The sequence below is a fragment of the Rhipicephalus microplus genome, chromosome 3 (assembly GCF_043290135.1).
Source record: "Rhipicephalus microplus isolate Deutch F79 chromosome 3, USDA_Rmic, whole genome shotgun sequence".
Lineage (NCBI taxonomy): Eukaryota > Metazoa > Arthropoda > Arachnida > Ixodida > Ixodidae > Rhipicephalus > Rhipicephalus microplus.
The window spans coordinates 163089658-163109948 of record NC_134702.1 but is presented as its reverse complement, the minus strand read 5'-3'; the positions used below and the strand labels follow the sequence as shown (position 1 = coordinate 163109948).

Sequence of the window (20291 nt, the reverse complement as noted above, 5' to 3'; positions counted from 1 at the left end):
ATCCAATCATGTTTCCAAAAATAGCATCGTCTGAGCTGGGGGACCATGAGACTGCGCTTCGATCAGGAGCAGATACAACGACAACGCTGACATCGTCCTCTGTTATGGCAGTTAGCTGGGCTAGAGACATCTGGCAAGGCAACACTTGAGGGGTGAAACCAAAGTTATGGAGCGGAAGAAACACACAGTTATCCGCTGTGGTCGCGATGGTATGGGGCACAGTAACACTGCGCGTCAGCCGAACGTCAGTAGTCAGTGTAATCATATAATAACCACCAGGAACGGGAGGGGCCGATAACAAAGACACGTACGTGACGGCACAAGGTGGCAGGCAAACGAAAGTTGTTGGGCTCATGCGGCCGGTGGACTTTGCAGAGTAGTCGGCCAAGATTGAAATATCGAGGCTGAGGGTACCAGACAAACAGTCAATTAAGGCCGAGTGTGTCGAAAGGAAATCAAGGTCAAGTATGAGGTCATGAGGGCAACAGGCCAGCACGGCAAAAAAACTGCGACGTGACGACCGGCAATGCTGACGCGAGCAGTGTACATTCCGATTACTGGTACAATAACGCCATCGGCAACACGTATTGCCTAGGTTGTAGACGGCGTCATAATCTTTTGCAAGCGGCGGCGTAGAGAAGCACTCATAATAGGCAGGTGCGCACCTGCGTCAATGAGGGTGGTCAAAGAAACATGGTCGACTTGTACTTCAAGCAGGCTGTGGTGCGTGGGAAGCGTCATTAGAGGATTTGCGGCCGTCATTGGTATTGCAGCTTCACCTCTATAAGCTGCAATGTCTAGTTTTCCTGCTGCGATTGTCCAGAGAAGCTCGGCGAGGAAAAGCGCCGAGGAAGCGGATAGCGGGATTGGCGACGTAGTGACGACGGGGAGCAGGAGGTGCGGCGACCGGACGAACGGGCGTCAGTGTAGCGGCGACTGGCAAAGGGGCGTCAGTGGAAGGTTCGTAAGATGACGGCGAATAGAAATTGAAAGGTGCAGCGGCTGAACGTCGAGGGGTTGTCGGGTGTATGTACGCAGAGGTACAGAAGGTCTGACGTGGTTGGTTTGAACAACGGCGGCGGCAATAGCGAGAAAGGTGGGCAGGCTGCTGGCAGGAAAAACAACAAATAGGCTGGTCGTTGGGTATTCGCCATTCCAAAGGGTTGCGGAAGGGCATTGTTGGAGGTAAACGGTGAGCGTGTCCTGAGGAGTAAATCGGGACTTCAGGGCGAATCAAGGGACATACTGATGGATGCCCAAGGTTCGCAAACTCCTGCCTCACCACAGCCTTTACTAACTCCACTGACGACTGTTGTTGGTCAAAGGCGAGCTTTGCGAAAACGGGTGGCTGAAGAGGAGCCGGACAGGCGGCTTCAATTTCCCGACTAACAATGCGCGTGACGTTGTCATACGTGGGAACTGGTGGGCGGCTTCACACAATGAGGTTGCGGCCGTGTTGGGCAGCCGGGTGAATCGCTGAGTAATACGGCAGCTCTTGGCTTCTTCGAACCCCCGGCACTCTTTAATTATGGCGTGATGGTGGCTACTTTGTTGTACACTATAAGATTAAAGGCCTCGTCTGCTATACCTTTGAGCGCATGAGCAACTTTCTCAGACTCACTCATGTGCTCGTCAGTCTGGCGGCATAGGGCGATGACGTCGTGAATTTACGCGACGTACGACTCCGTCGACATCTGTGCACGAGCCGCCAATTGATTCCGCGCAGCGATATGCCGCCCAACGGTGTCGCCAAAAAGATCGCAGATCTTCTCTTTAAAGGAGTTTCAACTTGAAACATCTGCTTCGTGCATCTCGAACCACACCCGCGGGGGGCCATCAAAGTAAAAATGCACATTGGCAAGCATATGAGTCGGATCCCACCCACAGCTTTCGCTCACCCGTTCGTACCGGTTGATCCATTTGTCGACGTCAACGCCATCCTGACGGGAAATTACACCGGGATCACGAGCAGGAGGTAGAACGACGTACGTAAAAGTCACGGAAGGGGCAGGTGGTAAGACGATGGTTGTTGAACCCGGACATGGTTGGGCCTATGATGATTCGGCCGTTGCGGAGCTTCGTGATGAAAACAGGGGAGTACCTAGCACCTCCACCACAAAGATGTTACAGAGAAATGACACGAGGCGTGTCCATTTGAAATCTATATTGACACTGATGCCAGTAATGATAGAAGAAGTCAGAAAAGCCTTGGAGAGCATGCAAGGAGGCAAAGCTGCTGGCGAGAATTAGGTAACATCAGATCTGTTGAAAGATGGAGGACAGATTGTGTTAGAAATACTAGCCACCCTGTTCATGAGGTGTCTACTGATGGCAAGAGTACCAGAGTCTTGTAAGAATGCTAACATCATCTTACGCATAAGAAAGGAGATGACAAGGACATGAAGAATTACAGGCCGATCAGCTTGCTCTTGGTAGTGTACAAGCGATTTACAAATGTACTTGCTAACAGAGTTAAGAAAACATTGAATTCAATCAACCAAAGGAACAAGCAAGATTTCGAACAGGCTACTCAGCAATCGACCACATTCATACTATCAATCTGGTAATAAAAAATGCTCAAAATATAACTAACCACTATACATAGATTACGAGAAGGTGTTTGATTCAGTAGAAATATCAGCAGTCATGCAGACACTGATGAATCCGGGTATCGATGAAGCATATATAAAGATCCTGGAAGAAATCTACAAAGGTCAACTCCTACCGATGTGCTTCATAAAGAAAGCAACAAAATGCCAATCAAGAAAGGTGTAAAGCACGTATATACCATCTCCCTAAGGCTTTTTACCCCGTGCGCACAGAAGGTTTTCAGAAGCCTAGAATGGGAACAGTTAGGGATAAGAGTTAATAGGGAGTACCTTAGTAACCTTAGTAACAAATCGCAACTCATAATTACGGAGTTAGACAAGGAGAGCAGAAAGGTGGGTCTTAAAATGAATCTGCAAAAAACGAAAGTAATGTACAACAACCTCGGAAGAGAACAGCGCTTTGAGATAGGTAATAGTGTGCTTCAAGTTGTAAAAGACCATGTCTACTTAGGGCAGGTAATAACCGCGGAGTTGAACCACGCGATTGAAGAAACTAAACGAATAAGAATGGGGTGGAGCACATTTGGCAAGCACTCTCAAATTATGGCAGGTAGATTGCCACTATCCCTCAAGAGGAAGGTATATAACAGCTGTATCTTGCTGGTAGTTAGCTACGTAGCAGAAACCTGGAGACTTACAAAGAGGGTTCAGCTTAAATTGAGCACGACGCAGCGAGAAATGGAAAGAAAAATGGTTGGTGTAACCTTAAGAGACAAGAAGAGAGCAGAGTGGATTAGGGAACAAACGGAGGTTAAGAATATCATAGCTGAAATCAAGAAGAAGAAATGGACATGGGCCGGGCATGTAGCGCGTAGACAACATAACCGCTGGTCATTAAGGGTAACTAACTGGATTCCCAGAGAAGGCAAGTGGGTTAGGGGGAGACACAAAGTTAGGTGGGCAGATGAGATTAAGAAGTTTGCGAGTATAAACTGACAGCAGCAAGCACAGGACCAAGTTAACGGGCGAAACATGGCACATGGTAGAGACCTTTGTCATGCAGTGGACGCAGTCAGGCTGATGATATATATATATATATATATATATATATATATATATATATATATATATATATATATATATATATATATATATATATATATATATATATATATATATATATATATATACATATATATATATATATATATATATATATATATATATATATGTGTGTGTGTGTGTGTGTGTGTGTGTGTGTGAAACAAAGAGAATAACAACTGCAAAATAATTTTTTATTTCGTCCGCGAATCCTTCCACTGAATCAGTATGCGTGCACATGACAGTTTAGTTTGTCTATAGTATTTCAGCAATAATGTTGACAGAAGACAAATTTTCAATCAGGTTAATTGTATTGACATTCTTCTATTTTGAGCGGTAAAAGGTTATCACTCAGCCATACATCTGAGCGCACTTCTTCACGTTTTCAGTGGATCTATGCAACTGGGAAATACCATGACCACTGCATGAGCTAAACACACCTATTTAAACATCTGCGGATGTTTCTAAACTTAGGTCGTTTAAAGCATTTGTACATTTTTCTTTCTCATCCTGGCGTCAAAGCAGGCTTGCGCAGCCACCATCAGTGTTGCGAACAGGTCCACCGCGGCACACATTCGGTAGAGATTGTCGTACGATCCCCTCGCATCCCGGAAGGCACCTGCATAAGACAGAAGCAGCTGGCTACAACACATGAACAAATACACTAAAGTGGATGCCATGACAACCATGCATATTGATGAGGCACCTCATGACTTCTACAAAAACAGTCACTCACAGTACTGAGACCAGGGAGGCGTACGACAAAAGATTCTATATATGAATACAAGGCATTTATACTGGAAACGGAAGATTCAAAGAGCGCGTGCAGGTTAGGTGGCCGTACGTGATCGAAACAGCAGATCGATAATGCACACGTGTTGTGTGACTGACCTCGTCACTCAGCGAGAAAGCTGTTTGCGTCCAGTGATAACACCTTACCTTCGGTTTAAAATGGTTCACTGTTCAAACGCGAATAGAACATCCATGCGTATTTGTCTCCAGCGCACGCGAAGGATGGCTTCAGCGCACAGCTGTTGAACATAACGATAAACTTATAGTAGGGAAGAAGATAAGGGCTACTTAGAAATGCAGAGGGTATCACTCAGGCTGTGAACAAGACGACGTTTGGTTGCTCGGTGCCACAAGATATATCGAATTCTTTGTCCCCCTCCTTCATTTTTGCTAATTTGTTTTATATTGACACGTGCGGTTCTTTTGGTTTACGAAGAAAGCCGCTATCACTTTCTGTTAAGCGCAACGCAGGCCGCGTTTATCTTGTATGCCACTCTGGAACGCGTTATGACGCGTGTATAAAAGACTGACACGTGCGGTTCTTTTGGTTTACGAAGGAAGACGCTATCACTTTCTGTTAAGCGCAACGCAGGCCACGTTTATCTTGTATGCCACTCTGGAACGCGTTACGACGCGTGTATAAAAAGCCGGCGCAGTGCGCCACTGGGGGTCTTCTTTTTTTTTCCGTCGGCCGACGACTGTTCACGCCGCTGTTGCTGTGAGTTGTGTTTGGCCCTGTTTTGCTGGGCACAAGTTCGCCCAATAAACAGTTCGCCTGACACCGCCCTGACTCCTGCGTGCTTCCTCTCAAGTGCTGCGTGTATCACAACCTCGTGACATCTGGTGGAGGTGCTTCTCGGTCCATGTACCGTACGCCCCCGTCCAGCCGTGAGCCGAGCCCAAGCCGCCAAGAGGACGACGCTGACCCGGTCGTTCGAGTGAGCCGAATACAACAAGGACTACCGCCCGAATACCTGCCGCTCCCCGACAAGGACAAGAAAACAAAGGCTGCTACGAAGCCGGCATCCACGATGACGGAAGCAAGGTCTTCGGCAACCGTGGCCGTCAACCAGCCCAAAGAGCCGCCTACCTTCCGCGGATCGACCTACGAAGACCCGGAAAGCTGGCTTGACATTTACGACCGCGTCGCAGCCCTCAATAAGTGGGACCCGGACGACAAGCTGCGTCATGTATATTTTTACCTGGAAGACGCCGCAAGGACTTGGTTCGAGAACCGCGAGTCAACGCTTCGAACCTGGGACGACTTCCGCGTTGCTTTCCTGCGCACCTTTGCAAGCGTCGTGCGAAAGGAAAGAGCCGCATCACTGCTTGAAACTTGGGTGCAGCTCCCCAACGAAATTGTAACGATCTTCACAGAGGAGATGACGCGACTTTTCCGCCACGCCGACGCCGACATGTCTGAGGACAAGAAGGTTCGCCTGCTTATGCGAGGAGTGAAGCAGGAGCTCTTCGCCGGACTGATCAGAACCCCGCCAAAGACGGTACAAGAGTTCCTCTCCGAGGCTACCACCATCGAGAAGATTCTTGAAATGCGGACCAGCCAATACGATCGGCGGATGTCGCCAGACGTCGCAGAAGTCCGAGGACTCTGCCCCGACGACCTGCGCGAGACCATACGCACTATTGTTCGTGAAGAACTGTGCCGCATGTTGCCATCGTCTCAGCCCCAAGTCGCCTCTCTCGAAGACGTAGTCCGCGAGGAACTACAGTGCTCACTGAGCGTTCCTGAACGGCCACAGCTCCAACCGGAGGCGATGACCTACGCCGCTACTGCACGACGACCTGTCGCCGCTCCTCGCCAACACCAGGACCCAACGTCTCCGCAGTTTCGTCGCCAGCCACCGCCGCCACCCCCGACGCCTTCCCGCTCGCCAGTAATCCAGCGCTCGCCGAGGAAAACTGACGTTTGGCGCACCCCGAACCACCGCCCACTATGCTACCACTGCGGCGAAGCCGGGCACACCTACCGCTACTGCCAGTACCGTGAGATGGGACTGCGTGGCTTCGACGTGAACGCGCCGCGTCCGCGCCCAGGTGAGCGACCTCGCGACATCGCCGACTACATCGCCGGATCGCAGTGGCAACAACGACGACCATCCCGTTCACCTTCGCCTGTCCGCTACGTCTCCCCGGATCGCCGCCAGTACACCGGCACTAACCGGGGCCGATCCCCAAGCCCCTACCCGGGAAACTAAAGGCAGCAACCGATGGAGGTGCGGTTGCTGCACGACGCAATGCCGAAGATCCTCCTCCGCCGCCGCCGCCGCTGCCGATGACGACGACCACGACGCACGAACTTTCCCGACGTAGTCGCAGTACGCCGCCTGAGCAGAGTCTTTACGACAAAGCCTCGCCGCCGACGCGACATAGCAGCACCGGACCAAGCCGACGCAGCCGTTATCCGACGCCCCGACCTAACCGGAACGCCAGACGACGAACCACCGACCTCGACGTGATCAGCGACGGCCACAGCGTCACCGCCCTAGTCGATACCGGCGCCGACTACTCTATCATCAGTGGTCTCTTCGCAGCTAAGCTCAAGAAGGTAAAGACTGCATGGGATGGACCGGATATCCGAACAGCAGGGGGCCACCTTATAACACCGACTGGAACCTGCACGGCAAGAGTCATGATTCACAGCCAGACGTATTCTGTGAATTTTGTGGTCCTGCAGCAATGCTCGCGAGACGTCATTTTAGGCATGGATTTCCTGGACCAGCAAGGCGCAGTCATCGACCTAAGATCCAGGTCAATCACGCTGTCCACGGATAATGCAACGGCGTCAGACTGCAACGTCGCTCACAATGCCTTGAATGTGACGTAAGAGCAGGTAATCATCCCGCCACTGTCGAGCGTCATCATTTCCGTCGGCACCAAAACGTCTACCAACTTACAAGGTGTCATCGAAGGCGACCAGCACCTGCTCCTAAACCGTCAGATGTGCGTCGCAAGAGGCATAGCCAAGCTTCATAACGGCGAAGCCAAGGTAATGGTGACGAACTTCAGCAACGAATATAGGCACTTGAATAGGGGCACGACGGTAGCACATCTAAACGAATTTGTGGAAGCGAGCAATGCCTTCGCCCTCACCGATTCTCAGGGAGCCGCAACGTCGACAGCAGTGTCCGCGCCCGCCTTCGACGTCAATCAAAGCCTTTCCAGGCAGCAACAAAAGGAGCTCAAAGCCTTACTCCACCAATACAAGGACTGCTTCTCGTCGTCGTCGAGGCTTCGTCAGACCCCTCTCGCGAAACATCGCGTCATAACCGACGAATATGCCCGTCCGCTCCGTCAGAGCCCCTACCGAGTTTCTGCACGGGAACGCAAGGCCATCAAGCAACAAGTCGACGAAATGCTGCGTGACGACATCATTCAGCCGTCTACAAGTCCGTGGGCATCACCCGTGGTGTTGGTGAAGAAGAAGGACGGAACCCTACGTTTTTGCGTCGATTATCGTAGCCTGAACAAGATCACGAAGAAAGACGTGTATCCCCTCCCACGGATAGACGATGCTCTGGACACACTCTACAACGCCAAGTATTTTTAGATGCGGAGCATCTTATACTCGCGCCTTGTAGTGCGCCGTCCGCGCCGTCCGCACCGCTTCTCGAACATTCGACAGCTGACGCGCGCGCATGCGCCGTCGCGCCGTCGCCCACTCTTCCACCATCTGTGCATCCCTTCCTCCTCTACACACCGCGCGCGCTTCACTCCTCCACCATCTGTGCACCCTTCCTCCTCTACACACCGCGTTCGACATCTACAATTCTCCTGATTCTCCAGTGGACGCGCATGTGGCGTCGCGCTTCGAGAACATTCAACAGCTGACAGTGCATGCGCCGTCGTGCTGTATATATACTCAAGGTCGGCGCTCGCTCGCTCAGTTGCCGCTCGTCGGTTGGTTTGTACGGCGCGTCGACGTCCAAGGTCGCGGTGAAATGAATTCCAACGAATCCACAAACACAATGATCGACGTCCCTTCGACCAGCGCCGCCCTTTCGCATACGTGTGTACGTGTTCACTCATTTAACACCCCCTCCTACAACCACGCTAACCAATTTAGCCATCGACCCAAGTAAGTCGCAATTTAACACCCCATTTCACAACCACGTTAACCAATTTAGCCATCGACCCAAGTAAGTCGCACTTTAACACCTCGTTAACCAATTATATGGTCCGCATCCTCCTCAGTGTTCCCCCGAGGGAAGCTTCGGGCAATTTTTTTGTCGATGGATCTCAAAACCGGCTACTGGCAGATTGAAGTAGACGAGAGAGACCGAGAGAAGACCGCCTTCATAACACCAGACGGCCAATTCGAGTTTAAGGTCATGCCCTTTGGTCTTTGTTCGGCGCCTGCGACGTTCCAACAGGTTATGGACACAGTACTCGCAGGCTTGAAGTGGCAGACTTGCCTCGTCTACTTGGACGACGTAGTCGTATTTTCTTCCAACTTCGACGAGCACCTCCGGCGCCTTGAAGCTGTTCTTCGGGTAATCAAAGCCTCGGGACTTACCCTGAAGCCAGAAAAGTGCCGCTTCGCCTACGAGGAACTATTGTTCCTTGGCCACGTTATCAGCAAGTCGGGAGTGCTCCCTGATCCACAGAAAACAGCTGCGATCGCCGACTTTCCTGCACCCACCGACAAGAAAGCAGTACGCCGATTTCTTGGCCTCTGCGCTTATTACAGGCGCTTCGTGAAGAACTTTTCGCGGATCGCCGAGCCACTGACGTACCTTACGAAGGCCGACGTCGACTTCAAATGGGAAACGCCGCAAGTTGAGGCATTTCAAGAATTAAAGCGACGCCTGCAAACGCCGCCAATACTGGCGCACTTCGACGAAGAAGCTGACACCGAAATTCACACGGACGCAAGCAGCACAGGGCTCGGCGCCGTGATCGTGCAGAGGACCGACGGACTTGAAAGGGTCATCAGTTACGCTAGCCGGTCACTTTCGAAGGCAGAAGCTAATTATTCCACGACAGAAAAAGAATGCCTTGCCATCATCTGGGCTACATCAAAGTTCCGCCCCTACCTGTACGGCAGGCCTTTCAAAGTCGTGAGTGACCACCACGCCTTGTGTTGGCTAGCTAACTTGAAGGATCCATCAGGGCGCCTCGCACGGTGGAGTCTCAGACTACAAGAATTTGACATCACCGTCGTCTACAAGAGCGGACGAAAGCACTCCGACGCCGACTGCTTGTCTCGCGCCCCTGTCGATCCGCCGCCCCAGGATGACCAGGACGACGACTCTTTCCTGAGACCCATAAGTACCGACGACTTCGCGGAACGCCAACGAGCTGACCCAGAGCTCAAGATCTTCATGGACTACCTGCAAGGCAAGACCGCCGACGTGCCGAAAGTATTCCGCCGAGGACTGGCTTCGTTTTTCTTGCGAAACAACGTCCTCCTGAAGAAGAACCTCTCGCCGCTCCGCGCCGACCACCTCCTCGTGGTACCTTCAGCGTTACGTCCAGAGGTTCTGGAAGCATTACACGACGACCCGACAGCCGGACATCTTGGTGTTTCCCGCACACTGTCACGAATACAAGAGAAGTACTATTGGCCTCGCCTCACTGCCGACGTCGCCCACTACGTAAAAACATGCAGAGACTGTCAGCGACGCAAGACGCCAACAACTAGGCCAGCCGGACTTCTGAAACCCGTCGAACCACCTCAACGGCCATTCCAACAAATCGGCATGGACTTACTGGGGCCGTTCCCGACGTCAACTTCTGGCAACAAATGGATTGTCGTAGCGACTGACTACCTCACCCGCTATGCCGAAACAAGGGCCTTGCCTAAGGGCACTGCCGCCGAGGTCGCCAAGTTCTTCATTGAGAACATCGTCCTCCGCGACGGAGCCCCCGAGGTCCTCATCACCGACAGAGGTACGGCCTTTACGGCTGACCTAACGCAAGCGATCTTGAGGTACAGTCAGACAAGCCACCGCCGAACCACCGCGTACCACCCACAGACGAATGGCCTCACCGAGCGTCTAAATAAGACCATCGCCGACATGCTGGCCATGTACGTGGACGTCGAGCACAAGACGTGGGACGCCATACTCCCGTATGTAACCTTCGCGTACAACACGGCCGTGCAGGAAACGACGCAGTTTGCTCCATACAAGCTCGTCTACGGACGGAGCCCAACAACGACGCTTGACGCCATGCTACCGGTCGGCACCGACGAAGAAGACCTCGACGTCGCCAGCTACCTGGATCGCGCTGAAGAAGCTCGACAGCTAGCCCGCCTGCGTATCAAGAGCCAACAGACGGTCGACAGGCGCCACTACAACCTTCGACGACACCCCACCGAATACCAACCCGGCGACCTTGTCTGGGTCTGGACGCCGATACGACGACGGGGATTGTCTGAGAAGCTCCTGCGACGCTACTTTGGACCCTACAAGGTAGTCCGACGTCGTGGTGAACTGGACTATGAGGCCGTGCCCTATGGCTTAACGTCATCCCAACGACGCCGTGCACGACCCGAAGTCGTACACGTGGTGCGACTTAAACCTTATTACGCGCGCTGATTAGCTGTGACGCATTGTTAATGTAATTTATTGCATGTACTCTCTCTTATGTTCTGTCTTTAGCATCGGGACGATGTTTTTTCAGAGGGGGGTAGTGACACGTGCGGTTCTTTTGGTTTACGAAGAAAGCCGCTATCACTTTCTGTTAAGCGCAACGCAGGCCGCGTTTATCTTGTATGCCACTCTGGAACGCGTTATGACGCGTGTATAAAAGACTGACACGTGCGGTTCTTTTGGTTTACGAAGGAAGACGCTATCACTTTCTGTTAAGCGCAACGCAGGCCGCGTTTATCTTGTATGCCACTCTGGAACGCGTTACGACGCGTGTATAAAAAGCCGGCGCAGTGCGCCACTGGGGGTCTTCTTTTTTTTTCCGTCGGCCGACGACTGTTCACGCCGCTGTTGCTGTGAGTTGTGTTTGGCCCTGTTTTGCTGGGCACAAGTTCGCCCAATAAACAGTTCGCCTGACACCGCCCTGACTCCTGCGTGCTTCCTCTCAAGTGCTGCGTGTATCACAACCTCGAGACAATATATATGCTGGTTTATCGAATTCTTTTGCACTTTTTCACGTTTTTTCAAAGGAACATTATTATTGTTCTTATCTAATTTCTCTCTTTTTAGCAAGCGTTCTATAAAAAATATCTATTATAAGGTACAGTGTGGCCAACCCCTTGTGGGTATGAGCCAAGATCTTCTAGGCGACAAGACAAGACAAGACACGACAAGATACAGAAAACTTTCGCTTCGTGCAGATGCTATGGAAGCAGTAATGCCAACACCAGAATTTACTCACTTAAAAGTTCTGTGGAAAATTCATTCGTGTCCTACACGACAGCTGGGAACAATAATAACCAGATTTCGATCTCGTGTCCTCCCGTTAAATATCTATTCACATAGGGCTGGTCTAGCGATATCACCGCTATGCAACTTTTGTTAAAAATCAGAAACCATAGGTTACCATTTTTTGTCATGTCGCCAATACAAATTGCTCGAAAAAATACTCTTAGTCCGCCCATTCGCTAGCCTGGGGCTGAAATTCACAACAGAAAATATACTTTCCTTCGGTGCTTCTGATCAGGGCTTCGGCCACGAGAACGTTTTCTATGCAGTTTGCAAGTACCTTAATAAAAGTAGAAGAATTAATCTTTTGATTGAGTGATTATTATTCCTGCAAAAATTCTCCAACATAAACAGGAGATTTGTTTAACAATGCTAATTCCTAATCAAGGTAATAAATGATTATCTGATCTGAACGAGCGACAAACAGCTATTTCAATCCTTTCATTCTGCCTGAGGTGTCTTTTCTTTTTCCTCTTTTTTTCTCCGGTGAATGGTTTTAATATTGAATAAAAAGAATCTCACTGAACTAAGTAATCGATTCTTGGCCGATCCCCCTAAGCGGGTACGAGCCATGGCTGTGGAATCATCATCATGATCATCATCATCATCATCGGTGCACAGGCTGGTTCCGCCATTACCACTTACTTCACTTGTCGTGACTGTTTTTCTGTTATATAAACGAGTGCCGCTTCTAAACGCCTCATTTTATTATGCGTAACTCTGCTCCTTCCAAGAGCGTCTACTGGTGCACTATACTCCGTTTATGAAGCTGTTGGCAGCGTTGTGGAAGGTACAGGCGCTTTTCTCCAATCCTGAGGAGGCGCACTTCCTACGCGCTTTTCGCGTCTGTTAATTCGACAGGTGGCCCTGTCTGTGAAGAGTAGGTGTGAAATACTATCTTCTGATCTTTGCAGCATATGACGCTTAGTGCGTGTTTGATTTGTTTTGCTTATTTACGGGCGGGACGACCCGCGTTGCAATAAAACTTCTCGGGCTTTTTCAATTCATGTTATCGTCGCCGCGGCCTATGAGTTCTTCTCTGGTGGGAGTTTTTCGAAAATTGGTTCTGCAACGTGTATAAGGATATTTACTTCAGTCACTGGTGAAATTAAGGAATGAATCATTGAAACAGTCTATCTGAAGATAATGCATTTTAACTTCTCAGAAGTCACTATGTAGATTACTTGACCAAATAGAAAATTTTCTGTTTCACTTTTGCCTCCTTTCACTATAGTGCTCAATGATCCCGACCTGAACGCAAAATGTATTGATTGACGTGGCGCTGTCATTGGAGCTCCGCTATTTCGCACAGTTACCAGCGGCGACTAGAATATGTGCGTCGATTCTATGAGAAGGGCGTTCAGAGAGCGCTTCTTGCACTTTAAGTAAAGCTTTTTAGGGACGAAGCTCCTTATAGCGGCACTTGTTCGTCCCTCGTAGCCGTTGTAGAGTGTAAAAAGTATAACATTTGGACCTCCAAGGTGGTGCCGGTGAGAGACTTCTTCCGTGCGTTGTTGAACATTAAAAAATAGTGCTCAATGTACATGCCAATGGCTGCTAATGGGGAATGAAAGACAGGAGCATTCGGCTTTTAGTTAACGCGCACGCTGCAATCCCCATTAGCAGCCATTGGCATGTACATTGAGCACTGTCTGACAAGAAAGGGTTGCTACGTTGTACTCGCTGGGTGTAACCTCCTTAGATTTAGAAAAAGTTTAGCGAGCGTTGAGCCGCAGTGCCATGAATACAATGAACTAGTATATACCACGAACTCGAGGTGGTTAAAGGTGGGAAGTAGATACGAAGCGCAAGCCGTAAGAAAGTTAAAGCCAGATTCTCCTGTATCTCGTTGTCCATTAGCAGCCATTGGCATGTACATTGAGCACTATCTGACAGTAAAAGGTTCCTACGTTATATTCGCTGGGCGTAATCTCTTTGGTTTTAGAAAGGTTTAGCGAGCGTTGGGCCGCAGTGCCATGAATACAGTGAACTAGTATATACCATGAGCTCGAGGTGGTTAAAGGTGGGAAGTAGACCCGAAGCGCAAGCCGTAAGAAAGTGTGCGTGTGCCATCTCTCGTTTTGTCCTTGGAATGTTCACTATATGCTGGTGCTTCTGTATGGTGAATATATGATGAAAAGATGCGATATGGTGGTACTTCGAGCGTTGAATTGATGGACGAACGGACACACCGACAGATGCGTGGATGGGCGCATGAACGGACGCAGGGGCGGATGCATGAACGAACGCAGGGACGAACGCACGAACAGACGCACGCACGGACGGGTGGATGGACGCATGGAAGGTCACACAGACAGACGCATGGAAGGACCGAAGCAAGAACGAATGGATGGACGAATGCTTAGCCCCACTCCCCATCATTCACTCCGTGGATATGCTGCCATTTTTTCGACAACCTCAGCATTGTCGTCGTGTACACGATCGGTAGCGTCTCATCCTTTTACAGTGAAAGCTGTTATGAGATCCCAACTCTGGTCACACGCAGCGCTGTAGTTGTCCGCCGCCGCCACTGGTGTCCGTATACTCTGCACTAAATAGAAAACTTTGTACCAAGAATACAGTGGGGCTCGAGCCCGGATTCGCTGCATGCCAGCCCAGTATTCTACCACTGAGCTACGCCGGCGCTTGGGACTTGTTCGCAAAGTTGCCATAGCATGGCTTGATGTCAGCAAAGAAATCGCCTCAGTATGAGTAATAAAGTGTTTAGAACATCAAAAAACAGCCAGGCGTCCCACAATGCAAATAGCGTAACGAGTTGGTCGTCCAATGCTCCAACCCACTACAAAAGCTTGTTCCTGATAACTTATTAACTGTGGCGCATACCCACTCCAGCCATAACATGTCATCGTCATCAGTAACTGCATGAACAATTGGCATAAAATTTTTTGTAAGTGCTTAGCGGATGCCACACTTCTAAAAAAATGACGAAGTATAGCATAACGAAGCCGGCCTACTAACCAGAAGTGATTATTATTAATGCCGTAGTGGGTGCTCAGCAGTTGTGCTTGCAGCAGTTACCCAACGAGTGTTTAGAAAAGGCTCTGAAAGGCTGCTCGTCTAGCTTTCACTGTGACTATGTAGCGCCTTCCGCGCAGGTCTGGAATTTTTCGAAACGCTGCACCACTTTTGTGACAGTTGGAGTTTTGCGTTTCTCGAGAAAGCCATGCACCACTCTTCACAAGACTGAGGTCAAAATCGTTCATCTGTTTCGTCTGATCCAGGCCTTTTCCACAAGAATGCTTCTTCGGAGGTAGTACTTTTCCCGGCGTTTTTCACTGATAAAGCGTTCGCTCGCTCACTTGGGTCAGTTTTCAGGACCTCTCAATAAGTGCACCCACACTTGCACTGTACCCACACTCAATGAGAAGCCCTTCAAGAACGTTTTAAAGCTATTCGCTTAACTTAAAAAAAAAAGCGCGCACATTCAAACGCTGGCCCATGGGTAAGTTGGTAACACAGCTTGAGAGGCATCTCGCGCACCAACATGGGCAATTCCATGCATACGAAAGGCGGCGCGTCACCATCTCACAGCTAACCTCCACGGGTATGCTTCCACGCAGGCCTTCTTTGTTTAATTTCGCTAATAAGTAATACACCCTGCACAATTCGAAAAAGTCATTAGTAACAATGTTCTCATTTTATGTGAGTGTAGTTTGGAAAATAAAACTGGATTGGTAAAATATTTCAGTGACAATTTACTCTCCCTACAGTCTTGATTGGACGAGAGAGCTGTACCTTTGGATGCTCTGCCAACAGCTTGGAAAACGTTCTTACAGTCAAAGAGGGCACGCAGACGCTGCAAAAGCGTACCAGCTCGTTCAAACCTCACTTGCTCCACGCGCCTCGTGTGCCGTCGCAACGCCATCCAAAGAGCTTCATTAAATGTAGCACAGCATCTGCATGTTTCACACCAAATATCTTCGAAATTAAGTGAACTAGTATATTATAGGGCACTATACTTGAAAGAGAATAATACTGCGTCAGGAGGAAGTAAATAAAACGTTTATTTGATTTTCTGTGCGAGAAAATAGGTGAACAAAATTCTAGAGGCGCTGTGGGAGATTTATGAGCGCCATCTGGCAGTAATCTTGCAAAACTAAAAGATGTCCTTCAATAAAGTGAGTGCGCGGCGTGTGAGCGCAGTCTCGAAGGCTATAATATGTACAATGCAAGGTGGCGGGTAGGTGTCACCACCATATCAGCTTTGCTAAAACCCTGCAAAACGCAATGAACACCTGCTTTTTTGTGCATAGCGTTTTACTGTCAGTGCAGCGTAATGAATGCTACGTTCCTTAGAAATATATATGTATGCCTTTTGTAGCATAAAAAACACGCCACAAATATTTACGCGTTGAGGTTGAGCGTCAGACACGCGCAACATTTTTTTTTTGACAATGCGCACAAACATAAACACCGAAAACAGATCAATATTTGTGGTCACCGCCGATCTGGTCGGATTTTAGCCGTTTCGGGTGACAACCAGACGAGTCGGCAGACCGAATTTTTGCGTCAACCTATTTTGGTAGAAAAAGCACATCAGTTCTGGTTGGCTGGGAGAATGCTGTCTTTTAGGGGCGAAGTTTCTTGAGCCGTGGGTCGTGCGTCCGCGATGTATGTAGCAGTGGTCTTCGAAATAGTAGGTAGCCAACTCCACGGCTGGACTGTAGAGGAGTGGCACGCGCGCACTCTTTTGAATTTTTTTTGAGGTGAGGTATTCCTCATTTATTTATTGTGAATACATTGAAAGGCTGACGACATTGAAAGGCTGACGAATTGAGGAGAAAACCCCCGCACGTTATTCATAAATAGAAAGATAGTTATTTCTTATGAAATAACCTACAGAAACGAGTATCGAAGATTTATTCTCCAATAAAAATTGTCACAGGATATCCACAGAATGAACAGAATGAATAATGATCAGTAGGGCAAAGCGTCCGTCCATCTCTCGATGCTTTCGTCAGTACATCCGTACGTGCACCCGTTCGTGCGTACGTCCATGCGTCTGTCTATGCATGCGTCCGTGCGTTCGCATTCGTCTGTCCGTCCGGGTGCCTGTCTGTCTGTCTGTCTGTCTGTCTGCTTGTCTGTCTGTCCATCCATGACTCCGTTTGTCCATATAATGAACACTTCAAGTACAGCAATCCTGCTTCTTTTTCTCGTGTATTCATCATATACAAGTACCGCCATCCAGCATACAATCCAAGGACTAAACGAGAGTACGTGCGCCATTTCTGCTGTCAGCGGTTTTTTAACACCGAGAGCGTGATAACAACGCTGTGCTACGTTTTTCGTAACATGTGGACATGCAGATATTTGTCCGAGAGCAAGTACGTGCCACTGGTATGCGGGTATGTGCCATGGGTTACGCACTACGACAAAGGAACGTACAAGCCACGCCATAAGTAGCTTCGCCCCTGTACGCCTTGAAGTTGATGCTTACTAAAAAAAAAACTAGTAACAGAAGGACGCACTTTGAGCACTATGTGACCAGGAAAGGTTGCCGCTTTAAACTCGCTGGGCGTAACCTCCTTTGTTTTAGCAAGGTTTAACGAGGGTTAAGCTGCAGTGCCATGAACTAGCAGCAGTGAAAGCTGGGAACTAGACACGACGCGCAGGCCGTAAGAAAGTGCGCGCGTGCCGCTCCTCTAGTCCGGCCGTGCCTCCTCTCGTTCAGTCCTTAAAATGTCTTCTGTATGGTGGTGTTTCTATATTACGAATATATATGATGAAAAAAATGCGAGATGGCGGTACTTGGATTGTTCACTAGATGGGCAGACACATGGACAGACAGGCAGACAGATGCATGGACGGACGGATGAACAGACTTACGTACGGATGAACGGACAGACGCATGGATGAACGCACAGACGGATGGACGGACGGAAGCGTGGACGGACTGATGAATGCTTCGCCACACTCATCATGCACTCTGTGTATATGCTGTGATTTTTTTTCCATTACACGTTGGGTCTTGTGATATGTGTGCTCAACACTGAGCCATTTTTGTGTGCTCTAGACGCGCATTCGCGCATCTGAGGTCTTTCGCTTTCTGGAAGATGTGAAAGTAACAGCCCATGTGAAAGTAACAGCTTTCGCCGATGAGATAAAGCTGCACCTTTCAGACGAAGATAGTCTTTCACACAGCCTGCATTTATACGTTCAGTATGATGACATTTCAGGTGCAGCGTTGAACTCCTCCACATCCAAGTATTTGTTCATTGGCGCTTCAAACTTTTGACTTAGCGCCGCTTTTCTTATTCATACAGCTGCTTCCGTTCGTATTTAAGGTATCCTATACAACCACTACAATATTTGTGATTCCGTTTGGTTAAACGCTCTCGAAGAAGTAAGACGAAAAATCCAAGACGCACGGGATTTGACTTTCCACGTCTTGCGTGCATATAGCTTGTGTAGGCTGTATTTTGATTTCGCTCTTGGTATCTCTGTCACGTGGCGCAATCACATTTGCGTATCGTACGATCACTGCAGTCGGCATTGTGTTCCTCTTTTTGGTCTGGTGGCACTGCGGTAATCTTTCATGTGGCATTAGGATATCAGCGTCGCCAGGGATGCTTTGCTTTCCATTAGGTATCCATACGTTGCCGGCTTCTGACCGCATACGCTTTCTGTGCGCCTTGTACAGAGGGAGAAATCCCCCGCACGATCTCTCGCATATTATTTTCTAGACTCTCATCTACAGCATTTATTGCTCATATATACTTTAACAGGAGTCCATAATCAGTAAGACTTCCTGTATTTTATGCAACAGCTGTGGCATGTTATCGCCATGTCCAGTCGACCTGTCCTGGGTTAGATATGTTGAACAATCCGACTGTTGACACAAAAGACGCTTTGTTGGTTGCTACCGTTAGCTTCTCCGGCCCACCGCACTCGCTCCAGCCGTGTCTCTTCGAACGCACTGGCGGCATCTTTTCTACCTGGTCACCCCCGGGACTTAATGTTGTGGCTAGGGTGGGGTGTGCTTTCTACACTTGACCACCTCGCAAGGCAGAGAATAGCCCAGTCGGCCACATGCCCGAGCTACTCCCTACGGGAAACAAATAAGCATGTTATGAGGCAATGTGTAATCACTCGTGTTTTTTGGAGGGCCGTGATGCTGTATTTCACCATCTCGGAGTAACCGCTTTGTTTCATCTGGGTGTCGTTCCCTTCCCCTGTCCTCTCATTGTTGCTGGTGCTTATTTGCCTTTGGCACAATCGTCACTAAGCGGTTGCAGCGGACTGTCGTCGTCACATTTTCTTCCCGATATTGGAGTGACTGTACAGTGATCTGTTATCTGTTCCTTCTCAGTGAGGAGGAATTATTTCGGCTTCTGTGTTGGTCTCTAACTCACGCTTAAAACATGTCTTTCGGCCTGCCTGGTCTCGGTAGGCTGATCTCTTTTCAGTGCCAACAGAAATGCCATTTAAATACGTAAAAAGTGCACACTCACATTTAATTTGTGACTTGTGTTTGTTATGTATGTACATATGTATAAAAATCTTTTTGTAAGAGTTTTGTATGTCTGTGCGTGTTCTGCTTTGTTGAAATATCTCTCATAATCATATGGTAGTTTTGGGACGTTAAACCCCACATATCAAAACCAGTTGAAATGTACTGTACGAAAGTGCTTGATGTCCACTGTGTGCGTATATTTTTCTTAGGCAAGTATCCCAAGAATCCGTTGTCTTTACAAAGCGCTAGCGTTTTCAAACTATCGTCTTGGAAACCACCACAGCACATTCACGTGAACAATCATCTCCAGTGAATGCGCGTGAACAGAGCTAATCGCGGAGGCCACAGCCTGTGGTTTGTTTTTCGTGATGCCACTGCTAGAGACGCTGGATCTATGCAAGTTCACTGCGCGTTAGTAACGAAAGCACCGATGGCGGCTAGCATTGTGTGTTTGAGTTTTTGTGCATATATTGATGCAGGTATTGTTGCTACTACGGCGCTACAATCTGGCAGCCGCTTTGCAAGAACCAAGCATACATCTTCGAAACAAATTATCACCATATCTCACCATGTTTAAATGCCTGCCATTTTGTTTGAATAGAGCAGCGGCCACATTAGCTATCGAAAGCAAGTAGCAACATACATGGCTCTTTAGCTCGAGCAGATTTCGTGTAAATACGGAGTCTGATTCCGCGTTTATAATGCCACTTAGTCCCCTGCACCAATGTTTGCTCGATACTTCTGCTTTCGTTGTACAACTGGTGTGCTTGTGCAACTCAATTCGGGTGTTGCAAGATGCTGTTGCGTACGTAGGAACAGCACGTATGCACTAAAGACTGTTTTAGGAATTTCCGTGAGCTGAACAGACATAAATCGTTTCAAGCCTTCCTTCCACGAGGCAACCTGTGTAATCACCGTGTTATGAAACAACTGTGGAACACGAAGTAGATTTCAGAAACTGCTTCCAGATAT

The 20291-nt window shown here is 48.9% G+C and overlaps 1 protein-coding gene across 6 annotated transcripts in view; it reads right to left on the bottom strand.

The window, feature by feature from the left end:
- Window positions 1–3830: 3830 nt before the first annotated feature.
- Window positions 3831–20291, bottom strand: part of LOC142761614 (monocarboxylate transporter 14-like) — a 46257-nt gene continuing 29796 nt past the window's right edge. For all 6 annotated transcript variants that reach the window (XM_075890413.1, XM_037421681.2, XM_075890415.1 and 3 more), the window contains one exon: window positions 3831–4269. In XM_075890413.1, the coding sequence (XP_075746528.1) occupies window positions 4130–4269 (140 nt within the window). In that variant the 3' untranslated portion in view covers window positions 3831–4129. The remainder of the gene's footprint in view (window positions 4270–20291) is intronic.